General features: G+C 37.1%; 1 protein-coding gene across 7 annotated transcripts in view; it reads left to right on the forward strand.

Annotated features, from left to right (window-relative positions):
• Nucleotides 1-13,030, forward strand: part of PPP2R3B (protein phosphatase 2 regulatory subunit B''beta) — a 48,087-nt gene that overhangs the window by 20,519 nt on the left and 14,538 nt on the right. For all 7 annotated transcript variants that reach the window (XM_051806976.1, XM_051806979.1, XM_051806977.1 and 4 more), the window contains 2 exons: nt 10,645-10,830; nt 12,514-12,617. In XM_051806976.1, coding sequence (XP_051662936.1) covers nt 10,645-10,830; nt 12,514-12,617 — 290 coding nt within the window. The remainder of the gene's footprint in view (nt 1-10,644; nt 10,831-12,513; nt 12,618-13,030) is intronic.

The following is a 13,030-nucleotide window of genomic DNA, read 5'->3' on the forward strand; positions in this document are numbered from 1 at the left end:
GCTTTCCTCTTAACATCACTTTTCCAATTTAACATCGTTTGTAGACCTTTGAACACCCCACAGGGAGGACCTGATACTCATTTTTACATAATACCTTTACATCAGGCACACAAATGCTTTGTTAAAGAAAATAACCCGAGTGTTTGCTGCGAGGGCCAGAGATGGAATACAAATCTCATTCCAACTGTAGCTAATAGTTATACTTGATGCTAGCTTGCTGATACAATGCCAGTTTTCCAGAGCTAATGCCAACACTTAAGACACAATGAAAATATATAAGCTGCTTGCTGAGGCTTGCTAGTCAAGATGAGGCTTTCCATAAATGGAAAACTAGTGGATTTCCATGTTTTAAGCTTTAGCCTCTTAAAGGAAGCTGTAAGCAAACTGGTAGATTTTTACTATTTCTGCAATGGAGGCTCCTGGTTCAAACTTAAAATGTATTGCTGTAATTAAATTATTATTACAGCAAATCTGTACTGTTTCCATAGAGAAGCCAATATGGTGCAAGTTTGTTTCAGCTTATTTGCATGCATGTTTTAAGAGTCTAGATGTCAGTTCCCTCGGCAGCTAAGTCTTGTGACTCAGCAATTCAGCATTGAAGAGTTCCGATGTATTTATTCTTCCCTTGAAATAAAAGATCTGCTATCCTTTTCCCCATTTTAACATACTTCCCATGCCTCTGTAATCACTAATGCTACTAATACTAGATGTTCTGTGACTGTTGATGCTAGAAAACCTGAAACAGTTTGGCACATCTTCATACAAAATGTCCTTCGATTTTACAGGGCAAGAGGGATATGAGATTATTTTTGCATTTGTCCAGATCAGAATTTTTCGAGGCACCACCAGGCAAGCAGTTGACAGAATACTTGCTCCAACTGTTGACTTTGCAGTTCAGTAGCAAGGCTAAACTTGGTGATATTTTGCTTCTTTGAGAGCATTTTTCTTAAAGTCAATTGCATCGAGTGATTGAAACTTGTTTTGTTGTAAACATGGAAGGATAAAAAGCTATTGCAGAGCTTAAGTGAATGTCTGTCTAAGCTGTACTTGTTACTTTTGATGTTGAACTGATGTCCTGTCCTGACAAGGGCTTTTTTCTGTAGACAGATGTTAGAATTGTCTCAGGTGTAACTAACTGTCGGTCCCTTGGCTGTGTACAATCAAAATTATCACGTACTAGGAGGATCTTACCAGCTTGTCTGCTGAGAACAGTTGGTGTAACAGAATATACTGGACAGAAGAACCGATTTGACCTAGGATCAGGGTATTCTCCGAGTAGGAGTATTTTCTGAGAAAGCTGCAGATATATGGCAAACTGGATATTAGTGACTGGGGTGTACTTAATTTAACATAATTCATAAACTGGAGACTGTTTGACAGGCACTAGTAGTCATACAGTGACTAATATTTTTTCACTACTTCTGTCTTATCACAAAATGTAAGAGACATTGCATTTCACAGGGTAGATTTTTCTGAAGAATCTTGCTTTTTTTTCACTTCATAATCTGTACTTTTTTCCATTTTTAAATTAGTAGGGCATTTGGAGGAGATAAAAAATATTTTCACTGGTCAACCATGGCAAACTCCTAGAGGGTCCTAACTCTAAAGCCTTTGATAACAGTTTTGTCAGCAAATAAAGGCAAGTTACTGATGGACGTGCATGTAATATGGAAAGGTCTTGTGTTCATGGCTTTGAGGGGGAGGGAGGTAACTACCTTCATCCATTTTGTCCCAGCCCCAGGTCTTTTCTGAATAAATCAGTAAACTCTTCTTACCGCATAACTTTCGATATTGAAGCTCTATGTGACTGTACAAAAAAAAAACCCAAACCTGTGCAGCCATGTTAAGGGACATTTCTGTGGCAATAATGCTTTTGCAATTGCATCCTCCAGCTCCCAGTAGGACTGCATAATTTATTTATGTCAGCTATACCAAACCGCAGATCAGGAGAATCCCAGTGTTTCCAAAATCAGAGTTGCAGAAGAACTTGGGTGAGAGATCTGTTAGTGCAGCACATATATTACTGGAAGGGAGAAGATTGAGAAGTGTGTGCTATAATAGTTAGGTATTGTGCAGAAAAATGCCATTTTACCTTAGATGAAGAGTTCAGTCTTCACTGAACTAGTGAAAATCAGGTTTTGACCATTTGAAAGTTTCCCAGGGTTTCCTTGTTTATTTTATGCTGCTTTTGCATGTGTGCATGTGATATGGCTTGCCTGTGGTGGCCATTCACACATGCTTTTAGTTGAATGTGGTTTTAAATTCAATACCCCAGATGGTAGTTTCAGGTAGCAGCTTTTCCTGGATGCCACTACCTACTGTCTCCTCCTACATGAGAATTAACACACTTTCCCAAATAGGTTTGTGTAGATAGTTCAAAGTTTTGCGTGCTCTGAGGCTTCAGTAGCTTTTTATTGAGGCTCATTTTGGCTGTTTCAATTTGTCTTGGTTAAATAATTAAGAGTAACTAGCTGAACTACTACTGATGCTGCTGTCTTTAGACTTAAAATAAGGGGAGAAATTAGCTTCAGGTAGCAAACAGCTAACAACCCCTTTTTTTTAACCTCAAAATCTGAAGTTACCATACAAACAGTATTTCAATGACAAAACTCAATTCTAGTTTGTTAATAAGCTGAACTTTCCAACATTGAATTGTAAAATGAATGTGCAGTCTTATCGCTGTCACTTTGTAGCCAGGGATACTGTAGAAGGATTGATATTCTGCTGTTGATGTTTGGACCACAGTAGTGAGTCACTGCACCAGAGGTACAGTAGAATTAGATCCTGAGTGATTAAAAACAAACAAACAAAAAACCAAGGAGCGTCCAAATCTACTAACTCTTGTGAGCTTTCTGTTTGTAGTTTGGCCACCGTTTGCCAGAACAGAAAGGGTTTTACTTGAGTCAGGTTGTCAGTGGACAGCAGAAGGAACGGATCGGTTCGATTCACTGTTTTATCTCAGCTTCCAGTAACAGTGTCTGCACTATGAACTGAACACAATAAGCTTGGCATGTAGTCAACCCAAATATAAAAATGGTTGTATCTTCTTTGATATATACTGTATGCAAATTAAGATATTATATTGCAAATATTTTTCTCATAGCACATAAAAAATTGTATGTATTTTCGGACCATGGAACTCTAGTTTTAACTACATCATAATCCTCCTTCCTTCTGCATTCCTTAGACTTCATTTTTACTGTTACCCAGGATCCTTCTTCATGTTACTCCTGGCTGCTCTAAACCTCACCAAATCTCTTTTGATTTGCTTGTGGAATTGCTACTTGTTGTAACATGTCAATTATACCAAAAAGGGACAGAGCTCTATCTCTGGATTAAAGTTAGTTTAACATTGAGGGTTATCATTTGCAGTGAATCACAAGACCAGATTACCATATACTTTTGTACAGAAATAGACTTGACAGTAAGTGGCCAAGAACATGCATAAATAAGATGAGAATGATAGTCAGTTTGTGTAAAACTGAGATGAGTGCCCAACCTGGCATGCAGGAAGGAGACTCCCAAAGTATTTATCTGGTCAGAATTTTAAGGTGAACACAGATTTGCTAACTGGAACACAGACTGCTTTGGGAGGGTTTCTGAACCCTGCTCCCTTGCATTAATTCAGGTGACAAGTATGTATACAATCAGAAACAGTGTAGTTTGAAGTACTTTTTTGTCTTCTAATGGTATATTGCTAGAACTTTATAGAAAAGTGTATTAATTTTTGCATTTCCTTCCCCTTGTTGTAGCACAAATATTAAGTAACCAAGACCAAACTAGATGAGCAAAATTGTCTTGAGTTAAGGCTAACAGCAAAAGTAAACTACACAAAAACTGCATCAGGGTTAAAATTAATAGATGTTTATCTCTTACTGTGAAAGGAAAGAGGAGCATAAAATTAGTCTCTATATAACACATCCAAAAACAGCTGCCAGACAGTGACTGAAGGATAGCAAGCTGAAGACCAGGATAGAAGGAAGCAACTGGCAGTAAAACATTTGTTGCCAGAGGAAAGACTTTTACAAATATACCCTGATGACTGGTTTTAGCGTAGGTTAATTCTCTGTAGGTGTCTCTGAGTTTGATCATTCACATATGTCTTACATTTCTGACTAAGTTAGGCAAAATCAGTCACAATCTCAGCATGGTTTTAAGCCTAATTTAAGATGATTTTAAACAATACTGCCACAGTACTCCTCTAACCTTCCTTATGTTAGCATCAGAACCATGTTGCTTCTAAATTGGCATCAACTGTGTGAGGTTGAATGAAGACAAATGTAGGGTGGTGGGGGATTAACTTTGTTTTTTAGCTGTTGCGGTGACCTGAGGCAATTCATCATATTGCTTCACTATCACTAGTGACACATGGAATGGTAGACTAGAGAGTTTACTCTCTAGTTAAGCTAGTGTGGGCATGGGGGAAGATGCAGGGGTGCTGTGGTGTAGCTTACCTTATGCCATGCTGTAAAACTTCATTATTAAACTTTCAGATTAACTTACTGTTTTCAAGTTGGTTTCAAGCACAGTAACTAGATTTTAGAGTAATAGAACTTGAGGGGGGGGGGGGGAAACCAAACACAAATTTTGAAAGTTTTAAGTTGTCTAAGAATCATCTTTCACAGAGGAAAAAATACTGTTAAGCATATGAAGCTGAATGGAAAGTGGTACAGTCAGTGGAATCTTGCACTAGTAAATCTCATTAGTTTGGCTGGAAAGAGGTTGATGAGGAGTATACAAGGAAAAAGCATAACTTCTTTAAGAGAGCTGATGTTGCAAAGGACATGTTTCTCTGGGCTTTTTCTGAGAAAAGTTCTGGTAGTAACATTACTTTACCTATCCTAAAGCAGATTTCTGAAGGCACTTTAACATGCCAAAATATTTGAGGTGTTAGAACAGGTTTTTCAGAGTCAATGTCTCTCTTTCAAATGAGACTGAACCCTTTTCTAGACAATAGTAGCATAAGTCTTTTACCTGGTGTTTTTAAGATTTAAATTCCATAAAACTACTGATAATGTCAATTGCTTATCTAGAGGGAAATGCTGAGTTTCACTGTGCAATCAATTAGTAAGTTAAAGAAGAAATATTTCTGTGATTTTATTGGCCAGACTTAGCTTGTTAGCTATAAAAGGTCAGAGAGGTGGGAAGGCGGGTTAGGTATTCCTTTTGAACTTGTTTACTGATAACATTTTGTTACATTCGCAATTACTACTTAGCTTTGATAGGCTGGAGGACACCTTGTATTCTAAAGAACTTAATGAAGGTAATAAAAGTGTTACCCTTTGGGTAACATGTTGGCTTCCATTTTTTGTTGTGTATTAGGGAACGTTATGGAGTATCTGGTTTTGTTGTTGGGTAGTTGATGAGCATGTACATGGGTGGTTGCAGGTATGCTAGGATTTGAAAGGCTGAATGGCATACCTCTGCAGAAAATCCTCTTAGCTTATTATGCACTTTGTTTCACCTAGGTAAGTTTAGTGTAAAGTGAAATATATAAGAAAAGAAAAAAAATCTCTTTAAAGTATTTTTGGTATGTAATGCCATTTTTTTGTATGGGATTATGGTGCATGACTTAGTAAAAACCTAAAGTGAAGTTGGGGTACAAATGTGAGGTATAATTTTTGGGTGTCCTGTTTTGACCATGTTGTATGCAATCCATTGACTTCTCTTTAATATGGACATCCTTGTGGAAGTGCATGTCAAATACTACAGCAGGAGCTGACTGCGAACTCCATAATTCTGTTTTAAATGTTTGGGGGTTTGTTTCTTGGGGTTTTTTTCCAGAGAAACAGGCAGAACAAATGTTGTTGTCTGTCAGATATTAGAAAGCATCAGCATTTCTGAATGAGGTTGTCTTATTCTGTAGTCATGTCAAAAAAATGCAAATACTGAATCAGTTCAATCCTGATAGTGATAGACAAGGGGGAACAGTTTTAAACTAAAAGAGGACATTAGGAAAAAATTCTTTACTGTGAGGGTGGTGAGGCACTGGCACAGGTTACCCAGAGAACTTATGGGTGCCCCATCCTTGGAAGTGTTCAAGGCCAGGTTGAATGGGGCCCTGACTAACCTGGTCTAGTGGGTGACATTCCCTGCCCACAGCATGGGGAGGAGGAGGGGTGGGGTTGGAACTGGATGTCCCTTCCAATCCAAACCATTCCATGATGACTCAATGACCTTGTGTCCTAATCTCTAAGCTGTCTAAAAAATATTACATTTATAAACATATTTGCCTTGCTCCCAAGTCCTTTTTAAGTGAAGTTTCACTCACTTGCATTTGAATTGATATATTCAACCCCTTTGTGGGGCTTAGTATTTCTAGTTGACAGTCACTACGTGCAAATGTCAGATCTAGACATTACTGAGCATACATTCTTAAAATATCTGGGAACAAGCTCCCCCTTCCTTGTTATTTCAGAAATACATCCTGTAGTTGAATGACTGTATCCTAGCATCAGCTCTTTCTTTCAGTGGAGAGAGAAGGAAAAGGGCACCCTTTTAAAATTCCTAATGTCTTTATTTTTGCTTATAACAAAGTTAACTGCTGAGTGCAACTCATCAGTTGGTATATGTAAGAAGGCTATCTAGCATGAAGAATGAATTTCTCTGTTTGGAATAAGATTCATTGATGTTCTCTAGGGTATACTAACAACTATATTACTGTATTGTGATTATAATATTGATTTCATAATATTATTATTATTATAAACAACTGCTGAAAAAATGATTGGAAAAGGATCTGGAAAGCTGCAAAACAAAATCAGAAGTTTGCCCTTCGAACAGTGACCCCCAATGAGGTATAAACTTCCACTTCTTCCATTGTAAAAGTCAAGTTGGATGGCTGTGGACAGTCCTTACAGTTCTATATGTTGGGAATGAAAACTGGTTATGTATTAAAAGTTCTCTTAAATTGTCTTATAGACAAATCTTACATAAGTTTTTTTTATTTTATTTTTATGTTAGTACAATCAAGAAGTTTTCAAGGAATCCTCACTTCCCATCTGTTACATAAAACCTAAACTGCAGTGGCAACTTCACAATACAGTTATAGATTCTGGATTTCATATTTGCTTATTGCAAAGGTTAATGCTCCCTTCAGTCCTGACACTGCAGCATACGTCTGAGTTATTTACAAGCTTATACACCTGCTTTCCTTAATTCCAAGAATGTTATTCTTGGTGCTATTTCTCAGAAAGTTGCAGGGAAAATTTTCACTGACCAAACCAGTCTCTTTTGTCATTTTAGCTTACTGTACCTGTTCAGTAAGGTTTTAACTTAAAGCCATAGATGTAGATTACTTTCTAATGTTAAATTAACCATTGAAATGGAGTTGTTGTGTAAAGAGATTAACAAACTGCTCCTGCAAATTTTCCAGTCAAAGATTTGATGTTAACAGACTTCCAGCAGTTCTTGTTAATGAAGAAATTCCCCGGTTAAAATTATAATTAATTTTAGAACAGCTTAATATTAGTGCATTTTAACTGCCCTGAAATAACAAAACTGACTGTTTCATCCATTATGCAATATGTGCATCTACAGAAGTAACCAGTAGCTGAAATTATAGAAAATAATGAAGTTTTTAGAGCCCTTTTAGTATCACTTGTTCCTTCATTAGAGCACATATAGCAGAATGGCCTCAGTTGTACAAGGAGCCTTTCAGTTATTGTATGGGATTCAGACTGAAAGAAAAGAAGAATCCCTGGCCCTTCTTGGAAGGTGAGAAGAGGGAAGAGGTATAATACCAACTTTGTAGTGCATTAGTTGGAGCTGATAGTTTTGGACGACCTGTTTCTTTCTTTGGTACAGGCTCTTATCCCTATGTTGACTGATACTAAGCACAATTCAGTTGCTGGTGGCATTTAAGAAGCATTAGTGTGCTCAGAACATCCGTGTGGCAGATGCAGAGCGAAAGCTGTGCTCTGAGGTTGGTTGCTGGGCACCACGAGGAATGTTCAAGGGCATTTTGTTTTGTGCCCTAGAGAGTATTCTTACTAGGTACCTGTATATAGGTACCAAATAAATCTATCAGAAGTTATTGTGAAGTGATCATACACTTGCTAATGCAAGTGAAGCATTTTTATAGTTTCATCTTTCACCGACCTTGAGAAACCAGCATAGGGATAGTTAATTTGTCTTGCCTTGAGAGGTTTGTAGTCCATACTTGCTTGGTTTTAGAGCTGAATAAATATACTGTCTCACAGATTAAATATTATATATTTTTACAGTAAGCATGCTGAATTCAGTCATGCTTAAATATAACATTTTCATCGTAGAAAAATCAATTTTCTTCACCTATATGTTTATTTTCAGTTCTGAATCTGTTGCTTAACTTCTTCCACGTAATCTTTGTCTGTTGTAAACATGTTCCAGACTGTAAGATGAAAAATGAATAATTAAAAAGCCTTTAGCCTTTACTTTAAAATTCTGTTAGCTAACATGTGCTAGGATGGGTTTTATTACAAATCCTGGATTGACATCTCCACATGTGTTTAAGAACAGCTTTTAACCTGGACTGATGGAAATTATTTATTGTGTGCTCTGTGTTATCTGAAGTAATTAGTAATTTCTGAGAAAATATAAAGTTTCTGAAGAACAAATAGCTCTTTTGATAGCTTTTTTTTTTGTCTTGCAGTTTTTTTCTGGTGTAGTCTTACCTCTGCCCCTACCTTTCCTTTCAAAAGAAATTTTTCTTTTTTAATCTGAAGGTCTAAATTTCCCTGGCTGTGAATTTTAAAAATGCCTTGCCTGTCCGTACTAGGCTTCCTTGAAATACTGTTTTACCTCATGTTACCTGCAACATTCAGGGAATGTTAGTAGCCTATGATGTGCACTTACCCTTCCCTTTTTCTCAGATGAGCCACACCTCATTGGGCACCCCTGAAGAACTGGAACACCTGCCACTTCGCTGGCCATTTGAGCAGCTCGAATGGGAGTGGTTATGACAGAGTCAGAGAATATTCCAAGTTGGAAGGGATCCACAAGAATCATTGAGTCCGACTCTTAAGTGAATGACCCATATAGGGATCGAACCCGCAAGCTTGGCATTATTAGCACCATGCTCTGACCAACTGAACTAATGTTATGTTAATCCAGGCAGTTCTTGTAAATGGGGAAGAGGAGAAATGGGGTAACTGCTAGGGCTCTTCTAAAGTGCCGATGGGCAGAACTCGGCTTCTAGAATGAAACAAGGTGTTTACCCAGTTACAGACATTATTTGTAGCGTTGGTGGTGATGTGACTTAGAGAATAAAACATTGCTATCTTTATAATTCCCAAAAGTTTGGAAGTTGAAAGGGATTTTTGATTCCTTGTGGTGCTTTTATTCTACGCTGATGCCTCATCAACTGGACTACTGAACTAATGATTAGATATCAAAAGTTGTTATCTACAGGATTCTTAGCAGGTGTCAGACATTGACTCCAAGTGTCACAGATTCAAGGTAACTTTTTCCTCTATGAAATAAAACTTGTATCACGGTTGAGGTAATTCTGCTGCTGTGGATAGGAATGCTGGCTCAAATGCAGAGGAGGGGAAGGAAAGGTTAGTTCAGGCATGTGTAGCATTCCAGTAAAGGCTCCTGGGTTGGAACTCTGCAAATTAAAATCTGCTGTCCATAAGCACCTACTTCTTTCATTGACTTATGGAAGGACCTTGACTGTGTATATTCACAGGCACTTTGGCAAAGATGATAAGGAGTAAAATGAGGGTTGGAGTTTTTTTAGAGGGATTTTGGATTTATTTTCACCTAATTCTGAGATGGAATTCAGGATCTTGAACATATTCAACACTAGGATGAGTCACCATATAGCATTGTTTTTCTACATTTGAATAGTAGTGTTGGGATTAAAGACTTCATCTTTAATTGCTAATTTTGAGTTGCTTCTTAACTTTGTTGTTACTTAGCCTGTTATCTTTGCTTCTCTGTGTTATTTGACTTCCTTTTGGAAACTAACTACAAAGTAAATTCTTCTTTACTGAAACTAAATGTATTTAAATAAATTTCTCCTGTTATTGGTCATCTGGGGTTTTTTTAGTGGTATGACATATCACAATTCTTGAGAAATGGATTTCTAAGCTCTCATACTATAATTGTGTATAATTTACAAAAAACATCTCTCTGCAGACATCATTTATTACTTTATAAAATCTGTCATTTTTAGGAGAAAAAAAAAGAAAATCTTCACTGTAACTATATTAAACAAGTTGGTGGTTTGTAACAAAGTTGTCATGCTTATTTCAAAAGCTTGAAGCGGTAAAAGTAGAAATATTTCAAAAGCAAATTCTCTCATAATCTGTCCGTTAAGCTAGAAGTTGAAGGGTTTTTTTCTGAAACAGATAATAAAACCTGAGTAATTTCAGATGTCTCCAAGAAGCTGTCTTATCAGTCTTGAAACTTCATATGCTGAAGACTGAAGTTGTCTTTATTTAATTTTTAACATCCTAGAAATCTTCCAAAATGACAGGTTTTGGAAATACTCATTAATTTTTCCAATATGCTCTCATTCTTAAATAGCTTGTTCAACTTATAATCTGAAGTCTTTTTGAAGGTGTGTTTGAACATATAATACCAAGAGATTTAAGCTGTCTGCAGATAACTACATGATTTCATTGTACCTGACTGTCAAATGTGTATTTATCTATTCAGGTTCAGACAAAGAAGGAAGAAACTTTGCCACCCTCACATAGTCAAAACATTCCAACTTTTTATTTTCCTCGAGGATGTCCTAAGGAAAAAGTGAATATAGATGCTGTGATTGCCAAAATTGAGAAAACTTTCTCTGAATTTCCAAATGAGAGGGCAACATTAGAAGATATGGGGAAGGTTGCAAAGGTGAGAACTTGCTTACTGTACTGAATGCCTATGGAAAGGAGAGTTCTATGTGCTTTGTTGTTTTGTATTATGTGTTTTCATCTCCTACAAGTTAGTATCCAACAATATTCTACATTGTTGATACACATAGTTATGTGTGTAATTTTTTGCATTAACTGTGTATCAAATGACCTGACAAAAAGAAACAAACATTAAACCAAAACTTGAACTCCTTTTTTTGCTGCAGAGACAACCGAATACTAAAGGGCACATTGTATGCTGTTCTGCATTCTGTATTGACCAAGAGACTTAAGGCAAAAGCACTGTTAATATCTGTTTTGTTTTCAGGTGTCCACACTTTTTTTCATTTGGCAGTGTCATGAACCTCCACTGTAAAGACACTGAAAGACAGAATGGTTTGGTAACTTGAGATTATAGCTCTCTAGTTATTACTGAGGAGCTAATTCAGAGTTATGATGGAGTGACAAAATACTGAGCTTAGAAAGCAGCAAATATTTTTAAACTTTTGTGTAACAGACAATAAGCTAGTAAAAATAAACATAAATTTCCATTTTTTTTATGTTGAATCAGTGCTTGAAATATCACTGCAAGCCATGGTCTTGGTAATGAGTCTCAGGTTCTTATCCCTGTTCCTGTCACTTTGCATTTAAAGTTCAGGGTCTAGAAAATAGAAACTAAGACTTTACACAAGAGCAGGACTGGGGGTTCAGAGACTCCTTGTTTGCTCACCGAAACTGTTTAACCACTAAGCTGAATGATAGGATCGCTGTCTTCCACAGCTCCATCCAACATAGAAGTGGGGAGGTATGGAAGAGACCCTTCCCTCTCAGCAAGGAAGGTGGAAAGGTCCAGTCACCTACAATTCAGTGATGAAAGGCACCCTCCTGAAGAATAATACAAAGCCTTTCTGTCTGTCAAACTCACTTTTTGTATTAGTTTGAAGTACTGGTTAAACTACTGCATGAGAAGCAACTGTTCTTTTCCTTTGGTGACCTTATACGTCTTGCAGTATTCATAATGTTATTTGAGATTCTTGGAGATGCCAGCATTTCTGAGTACTCCCAGCTATAGCCAGTTTTAGGCAGGATAGGTACTTTGCTGTTATGGCTGAGGAAGCTTGGAGCAGACACAGAAACAGCACTGTAGGTGTACATGGGAGCACTGAAGTGGTGAGGGTGTAACTGGTACTGCTGATCAAGGCAGGCCAGCCTACTACTTAAAACTGAGTAGAAGATGTGCCATGCACATGCAAGGATGCAGATGAGTTGAGCCATCCTCTGAGACAGACAAAGGTAAATTTTCTCCAGTTCAGAAGTTTTGTTACTGTTTGTGCTGTCTTGAGGTTAGCTTAAAGATAGCCAGCTCTTGAGCAGAGCTTATTAACATTGACTCCATTCAGCTGCTTGGAGCATGGACAGAGCAGACATGCAAGTGCTTTCATCTGTTAGGAATGCTTCAAGTTGCACTGTTTTGCTTTCCACTTTTGGACTTTAGCCTAGAGCAGTTGCTTAAAATGAATTATTTTGGAAGGCGCAGTTGTTTCAGAAACAATTTTTAAACAATCTGTGCCTTAATGTTTTCTTCTTAACATTTGTAAAGTGTAATTTTTGAATGATCTATAAATAAGGGAGTAACCCTCAGATAAAAAAGCAGTAAACTGACTTGATGTACGCTTTATTGTAGGCTTGTGAATGCCCACTTTACTGGAAAGGTCCCTTGTTTTATTGTGCTGGAGGTGAACGAACAGGATACGTGTCGGTTCATAAATTTGTTGCAATGTGGCGGAAGTAAGTAGATTTTTTTTTTTTTTTAGAAGTACTGCATTTTTTTCATTGAAATGTGATATTTTAAGCTCTGAATGCAATCTCATCTGTAAAGGGAAATAAAACACTTTGCCATAATCAACCATTAACAGCAAACTTCTACATGGGAAAATGTAACTAAATAATACTTTAATACTTTACATAAACAAACAAATCTTCATTTACAGAGGTTATAGATTTTTAAATGTATGGTAAATGACTGGCTGTTTATGGGAAAAGTGGCCCTAACTTCTAAATGCCAGTTCTGGACAAAATGCCTTTTATTCCTTCTAGTTCTCCTCTAATTCTGACTTTTAAATATCTATTCATGTAATCAATTACATGAGGTACCCACTTCCTTTAACATAAATGTATGAGACAGTACTGCTTTGATAAGT

Source organism: Manacus candei, unplaced genomic scaffold, assembly GCF_025592945.1.
Source record: "Manacus candei isolate 608988 ecotype Guabito, Panama unplaced genomic scaffold, ASM2559294v1 h1tg000069l, whole genome shotgun sequence".
Classification (NCBI taxonomy): domain Eukaryota; kingdom Metazoa; phylum Chordata; class Aves; order Passeriformes; family Pipridae; genus Manacus; species Manacus candei.